This window comes from Thamnophis elegans, chromosome 6 (assembly GCF_009769535.1).
Source record: "Thamnophis elegans isolate rThaEle1 chromosome 6, rThaEle1.pri, whole genome shotgun sequence".
NCBI lineage: Eukaryota > Metazoa > Chordata > Lepidosauria > Squamata > Colubridae > Thamnophis > Thamnophis elegans.
Window position 1 is genome coordinate 31,313,155 of NC_045546.1, and position 8,408 is coordinate 31,321,562.

Consider the following 8,408-nt stretch of genomic DNA (forward strand, 5'->3'; position numbering starts at 1 on the left):
AAACTTTACATTCTGCTTGCCTGAACTCAAATCTCCTTCCTCAGAAGGAAGAACTTGACAAAGGTCAACTAATCTGGTTTCATGTTGGCTCAAACTGACTTGCATTACACAGTTAACAAGGCATGTGCTTTTCAAAGATTTCAGGGCAGCATTAAACACAGATGAGTATCAAGGCAGAGTCTCTGCATACCAATTGATGAATGTTTAGCTACCTGGAAATGTTTCATTGAGAAAATTACTCTCTCTACTCTTGGCAAAGTTAATGGATGCTACTTTTAAAGTAGAGATGCTCCCCTGAAACAAATTCAGTCCTAGTAGCCTTATTCTCCTAGCCCAACTGATGATTGTTCCCAAATTATAACTCTTAACTGGACAGATTGGGTACAGTTATTAACATGTAGAGAACAGGCTCAGTCCCAGTTTGAGGCACTTGTGGGGAAGAATCTTTGGTAGGCTGACTGAATTACCGTATATGGAATAATATTACTTCCTTGCTTTTTGGAAGACTGGTTCGTATGAGGTAGGATAGGTAATGAGAAGTGGAAATAATCCAATCTGCTTTTCATACCATCTTTTGCTCTCCTGATTATAGGCTTTAAGTAACCAAAAATTGAGCTTAAGAAAAATAAAACCATAGTTGGGGGTAGGAATAATCTATTTGTGTCTAAAGGATTTTTACGGCAGATCTTCCCATAAATTTTGCTCACTGTTAGCAACGTAATATTTTATATTATAAAACATATAGTTTTAAATGCCTATAAAATAATAGCTTTATTTAAAGGTATAATAAAAGCATGATAAAAGTACATTTATTAAATGCATAATAAAAGCAAGATAAAAGTACATTAACTTTAGATGTTCTAAAATTAAGAATTAAATGAAAATACATTCATGTGAATACTTTGTATTGATCTACAATAGTTATTCAATAAACTAAGATTTAAATATCTTTAAATATCTTCAATACATTGTATCTATTCAATTCTGTGATATTTATTTTAATAGTAAATTGGACTATGGATAAGTAAGTTAACATTAAACATTAAATCATTAATGTAATACACAAAGGAATAATAATCCTAGCTTAAGTGCCAATTGATAAGAAAGTTAACGTTAAACATTGAGGGACTGAAAAAATATATCAGAAAAGAATGACAGTCACAGATAACGACTGAATCATACATTGTGATAAACAGTAAGATAAATTTGTTTGCATCTAGCTTATTGTAAGATGGCTTATTCAACAAAGCATGGTTAAAACTAGATAGATAGATAGATAGATAGATAGATAGATAGATAGATAGATAGATAGATAGATAGATAGATAGATAGATAGATAGATAGATAGAGGGGGGAGAGAGAGTGGGAGAGAGAGAGATGTAGTATTGTCCATCTATGAAATGTTCCTAGCAAAAGGAATGCACATATTTGTATACATACTTATTTTTAAATGTTTTGTTAATACCGCTTTCTCCAATTTAGCTTTTGAACAGCAGCCAATGCCTGAGTCATTTTTCTATCTGCAACCTTGATAATATCAAAATTATTCTGATAATTGGAATGCTAAGAAAAAAAACAGTGATTTACTGATAGACTATTTATATTATATGGCATAGATATTATCTCAGAAAGAAGTTTGGCAATGGACACATTCATTAAGAAAGACTAACATCATTCTCTAAGTGTGACTTCTCATTATTTCCTAGGCTTCTTCCCATTCTGCCAAATACCATTGCTTTCTAATTGTGGGAATCTCTCAGATTATCTAGCAGTGAAACATGAAAGCCACACAGAATAATGCTTCAGCTAAATCAATCTGCTGGAAGAACCAAAATCTTTTTAAGAATCCAATCTAGAAAAAGTTCTGAAAATAGTGACTGATTTGGTTTACATAATAAAAATAAATCATACAAGTCTGAAGTAATTAAGTCCAAGGCCAGCACCAAAAGGTCAAAAATCAATAAGCTCTGGTTATAGCAGTGAATTTATTCCAGTGAAATTTTAATGGTTTTGATTTTTTATTTCCTGTAAGTAATTTGCAAACATTATACAGTTGTTCTGTTGGTCCGGTTATTAGATCTACGGATGTTTTTAAAGTCTTTTTTTTTACGGTTTCTTTGGTCCAAATTTCTAATGCGGTCATTCACCCAGGAAGCGTCATGTGGCACACATACTTTGACTCCTCTTTTGGTAATTAAACTGCAAGAAAATAAGAATTAAAACAAAAGAATGTTGAAGTAATATTCCAAAGTCCATGCCAGAACTAGAATGTGATGGAAGGTAATATTATTGGAAGCCAATAGGGTGAAAAGTTCTGATTTTAGCTTCTGCTGTTGATCATATATTCATTGTTCCGTGACTTGATATTAAATAATACATATGAATCAACTACATTTCATAGTATTTCACATTTATTCAAACATTTTAAAAATCAATTTACGTATCTGTTTGGGATACTTCATACTTCTATTCTATTGTGAAGGGTTTACTTAAAACCTTAAAATCTTATGTGATAATAAATTTATTCATCTTTAAAATGCCATAAAATAATATCTTGGTTTTATTGAAAAAATAAATGCAAATTAAAAGAATCCAAGACTTCAAATATTTATTATTATTATTATTATTATTATTATTATTATTATTATTATTATTATCAGACCTTGTTTACTTACTCCTTTTATATCTGCCACATTACTACTTGCAAATTTTCCAAATTATAACCAGTTATAAATTTTCCAACAACCTGAATTGGACTGCTAAGCATACAATTTACTGCATAGTTTAACAACTGTTTTACTACACATGACACTAAAACAGCAATCTTGATTTTGTAATAACTATCAGGGATTTGAATAATGGCTGAATTATTATTCTGTATGAACCTGAAATTAGCCTACCAACCTTTGTGCATTTTCTTGACTCCTACATTAACTAGATCTTTATTTTTATTATCTAGCTTCATTTAGCTCCTAAAAGTAGGAAGCAGTGAAAAGCACTTGGATATACCAAGAGGTTTGTAGAATATGCCTAGGTAAGAATAGGCTGAAAAACAGTTTCTATCCCAGAGCAATAAGTATATTGAATTCTACTGTATAGTGCAATAAAATGCAATATCAAGGGTTTTCAATTGAATTGTATAGAATGCTAAGGATGTGTGTTTATGTTTTATTTTTATTGTTATAATGTGCATTGAAGATGGCATTTAATTTTGTTGTACGAGGTGCAATGACAATAAATTAAACTAAACTAAAACTAAACTTTCAGCCCTAAAGTCAATATATATACCAGATACAGATTAAAGGGTATATAAGCAAAGATATAGGTACACTGCACAGTATATATTTGGTTGTGTACTATAATTATAGGTAACAGCATTGGCAGCTGATAGAGAATTTAACTGGCTGTATTAAGTATTATCAGCATGCTAATCTAGCTTCCTCCTTCTGAGTTCTATTTCACAAACTTAGATAAGCATAGCCTGTGATTAGAGATGATAGCAACTGTAATTTAAAATGTATATGTGAACAACAGGTGCTAGAGACAAATAAAATAGCCTTTAATATTCACTGTCAGCTCTTAAGTTATTAGAAGCATTTGGCTGGTGTGTCATAGAGAGACCTTATAAAGGTGTACTAAAATAATCTGAACTCTAGTAGTTCCTTTTCTGCTAGTAGGCACACATTTTATTAAAAGGAATAAATTTTTGTAAGCTGAAGTTCACTCATAATGTGGCATCTGATAATAGGAGCTACAACTCACAAGTTGATGCTTTTTAATCAGAAAATATGCTACAATCTCTTCCTGATTTTTGTACCTTAAACTAATGGGGCTTCCTCTTTGGACATATATAGTGTATTCTAAATGATTTGGGAAACTACAGTTTTGATTTTGTGTCTCCAGTAAGAGAAGATATATAGGCAAAAATATATGTTTTTGCTTGTTTTGTTCCCTCCAATCACCAGACAATTATTTGGGGAGATTAAATGACTCTTCTCTCTATTAAGACCTATCCAATTGTATCCATATGTATTTTGGTATCTCTTTCCATTTTTGCTGTGGAACATTCTTTTCCAGGCCTACAACTGAATATTAGATACTCACATTACAACTTTTTTGGGATGGTGATGTATTTCATAACTTTCAAGTCTTCTAATGTTTATTTCTTCTGTATGCAGGCTTACACAGGAGTTACGTGCCAGAGTTTGACTCCCTAAGGTTCCTTAAAAAAACCATTCACAAAAAATTGTTGAAAGTATTTTGTTGTTGTCAAATTTTCAAATCTTACACATGTATCACCTAATTCCTGAAGGTTATTTCTATTCTTTAATTTCCTTTGCAATAAACCACAGTGATTAATGGCATGGATAATGGCATCTTTGCTCAAGTTTGAACATTTGTAACACAATTGTGACATTTCTCAATTTTACAATGCTCCAGTCTATTAATTATATACTTTGCTGGGAATCTCTAGCATACATGTAGATCCAATAGTTTCAATCAATTAGTTCTTCAAAGGAGGTTATTGTCCTTTCTTCCTTCCTTCTTTCCTTCCTTCCTTCCTGTTTTTTTCAATCCTGTATATACACACACACATATATGTATGTATGTACATTTACATATACATCATATACATATACATAGTAAAGATAAAGGTTCCCCTCGCACATATGTGCTAGTCATTCCCAACTCTAGGGGGCATGGCTCATCTCCGTTTCAGAGCCAAAGACCCAGCACTGTCCAAAGACGTTTCCTGGTCATGTGGCTGGCATGACTAAACACTGAAGGCGCACAGAACACTATTACCTTCTCACCAAAAGTGGTCCCTATTTTTCTACTTGCATTTTTACATGCTTTCAAACTACTAGGTTGGCAGAAGCTGGGACAAGTAACAGGAGCTCACTCCGTTACACAGTGCTAGGGATTTGAACTGCTGAACCGCTGACCTTTCTGATCAATAAGCTCAGCATCTTAGCCACTGAGCCATCATGTCCCTTATACATACATATATAAAACTAATATCCAAAGGGATTAACAGCCTATTATTACAGGTATGTCTTCCAACAATGCAGGACACATTTTTTTTAATTTTATTATTATTATTTTCCTTCTACAACACCTTACAGTTATTATATCAACATTATTATGTCATCATATCTGTACATGTAAATATTATTTCACTTCTATGTTTATAAACCTTTATACAAAGTTCTATATGTATGTATGTATGTATGTATGTATGTATGTATGTGTGTATGTATAGATATATAGATATCTAGATATCTATACATACATACATACATATATACATATATACATATATACATACATACATACATACATATATACATATATACATATATACATATATACATATATACATATATACATATATACATATATACATATAAATACATATACATATACATATACATATACATATACATATACATATACATATACATATACATATACATATACATATACATATACATATACATACATACATACATATATATATATATATATATATATATATATACACACACACACACACACAGACACACACACATACATACATATTTGGCTTAATTAATTTTATTCTTGTTTTGCAGCCATTTGTACCAATTGTTCCAAATTTCATAATATTCCGACTTTTCTTTGTCTTTTAATTTTAGTGCTAATTTGTCCATCTCTGCACTATCCAAAAAAAATTGTATCACTACTTCATCTGAGGGGATATTATTTTGTTTCCAGCATTGGGCAAATGCTATTCTAGCTGCGATCAGCAAATGTGTTAATATGTACTTAATTTTCTTTGCATATTTCCCTTTTATTATTCCCAGCAGAAAGAGTTTGGGTTTGTATTTTATTTGTTCTCCTGTAATTTCTTGCACCCATTTCCAAATATTTGTCCGATATTTTTGAGTTTCTGGGCAGATCCACCATATGTGATAGAAAGTCCCTTGTATTTTTTTACACTTCCAGCAGGTCAGATTCATGTTTGGGTATATTTTAGCCAATCTCGTTGGTGGTAAATGCCAATGATAAAACATTTTATACATATTTTCTTTGAGTGCTACTGATCATGTTAGTTTATAATTTGTGTTCCAAATTCTTTCCCAATCCACTAGATCTATATTGGGAGGACACATATTTTAATTTATTTAAAGAAAAAACATAGTGAGATTGTACCCACACAATAAGTAGATTCCCATACCTATTGGCAAAAGTAAATCATATCCAAGGTATTGAATCAGAACTAGTGAGAACATAATTGTGTAACTAAAGTACAATCTTTTCCAATATAGGAATGATTAAATTTTAAACATCCATTATAATTTGCCTAATGAATGCTTCAAAAACCTTTAAGTTAGATTTGAGACCTAATAAAAATGGAAATACTTTATCCACAATCTGTAAATATAAGTGTAACAGGATCAAAACCCTACTTATATACTCATTGTGAGGATCAAAAAGAAATTCCTCTAATTCATAAGGGATTCTTTTCCTTATGAATGAGAAAAATTGCTCATGCTATTTCATGAACATGGGAGATAAATTCCAAGATGTAGAAGAGCATGTAGTGCAAATATTATCCCAGGTAGGAATAGCAATTCAGATGCTACTCTTGAATTGAAAAGAGGAAAAAAACCCAAAACATACCTCTGATAATATTGACTTCGAAGTTCTCCAGAAAAGAAATAGCTAGAATGATTGCCAAGTAAAGCTTCATGGTTGATCCTTTCCTTAGGATGATGGGAAGATGAATATTTCAAGGCTTATTTCAGCACACTTATGTACTGTCTGGACATTCGGAACAAGGGGTGTAATGGGAAGGATGAGAGATGGAAAATCTTTTTTAAAACTCCACCTGTTCATATCGTAAGATAGAAGGAGGGGGGAAAAAAACCCTCTTCTGTTCTAGCCCCCAATCATGAGCTTTTTCCTGCCACAATGTGGTTACCTCTGCAAGAATGTCACCGTTAGTTTTATTCTAAGTCTAAAAGAAAGTTTTCTTCTGTCCACAGTGGAAACCAATAGTGTGACTATGGTTTTATCACTAAGCTGTGGATTTACAAAGCACTCTACAAATCAGGAAATCAAACTGCTAGATCAGAAGACCTGAGTATAGTAATCTAAATTTGCTATCTAGTTAGAGGAGAGACATAAACACAGGCATTATTTTCTCAGGAACCTTCAATGAATAAAACATTACCAATATGAAATAGAAATATATATGTGTATGTGTACCTCTACGTATGGTTATATATTTAATATATAATATGCTGAATTATTGATAAATTATATTTCTTCACCAAATTCCTATATATTATACCAGTTGATACAGAGAGTAAGGACAATTTGGAGATACATGCTTCTCTATAAGGCTTTGTAGGTAGCATAGGGTTAGGTCAGTCTAAATCAGTGATTCCCAACCATATCCCATCTAAGCATCTCTAAAATCCTGATGCCCCCTCCCTCCGGTGACATATAATTCTTACTTTACTCAAAAAGTGAACTCTACTCACAGGGAGGAAGCCTAAAAGGCCATAAACTTAGTTCAAACAAGGTTCAAATTGCCCAACCTTAAAAATCAAATTGCCCCCCTGTGGGGCATGGGAACCACTGGTCTAAACAATCTTTCAAACATATTTTGCATATTGAATGGCATAACTTCATGGTTAGTGTTTGGACTAAGGAAGGACAATATGGGTACACAGTATATCATTAAAAATATTATTTGTTGGAATAATTAACCCAGTATGTTACTTTCTGTAGGGTTAGCTAATCTAAAATGCATGACATGAAAATAAAAATAAAAAAGGAAGAAGGAAAGAGGAGAACACCAAAACCAGCAGCTTCTTTTTAGTTATGACCTTTATATAACAGGGAGCCAACTTAATAATAATTATAGGCAAGATTATTGTTAAATGATAAATCCTTCTACAATCAGACCCATATGCTAAGTGGTCTGGAAAACACCTCCTTGTGGAAACTGCACTGAACTATGAGACAACTCATACATAATTATCTGTTTTCAGGAATACAGTGGACCGGTTGAAGGCACCTGCAATGATCTGCAAGGACAGAAGGCAGAGCTTTTGTTCTCAGAAACGATGCAATGAAAATGACCAACACTAAAATTGCATAGAAATGGCAGAAGTAGCATGAGAACATTTTTAAGAACTGCCCTAGAAACCATTTCTGCCACTTTATATATCAGTGATGGCTAACCTTTTATGTCACTGCGGGTTGACCTGCGTGCTGGAAATGGCACACAGAACCATCCATCCTGGAACACGTGGCCTCGCTGGCCTTCATGTACACAGATCACCAAAACCTGTAAGAGCAGCATTCCAACCTGAACTTCTAGTTTCTGATGTGGGTGCAAGCCTGATGGGCAG

General features: G+C 32.6%; 1 protein-coding gene across 1 annotated transcript; it reads right to left on the reverse strand.

Moving 5' to 3' along the window:
- Positions 1-751: 751 nt before the first annotated feature.
- Positions 752-6,831, reverse strand: LOC116510520 (cytokine SCM-1 beta-like). The gene is made up of 3 exons (XM_032220116.1): positions 6,667-6,831; positions 4,105-4,222; positions 752-2,199 (listed from the first exon to the last, which is right to left on the reverse strand). The coding sequence occupies exons 1-3, from the start codon at positions 6,734-6,736 to the stop codon at positions 2,046-2,048; spliced, it is 342 nt and encodes a 113-aa protein (XP_032076007.1). The 5' UTR covers positions 6,737-6,831; the 3' UTR covers positions 752-2,045.
- Positions 6,832-8,408: the final 1,577 nt, after the last annotated feature.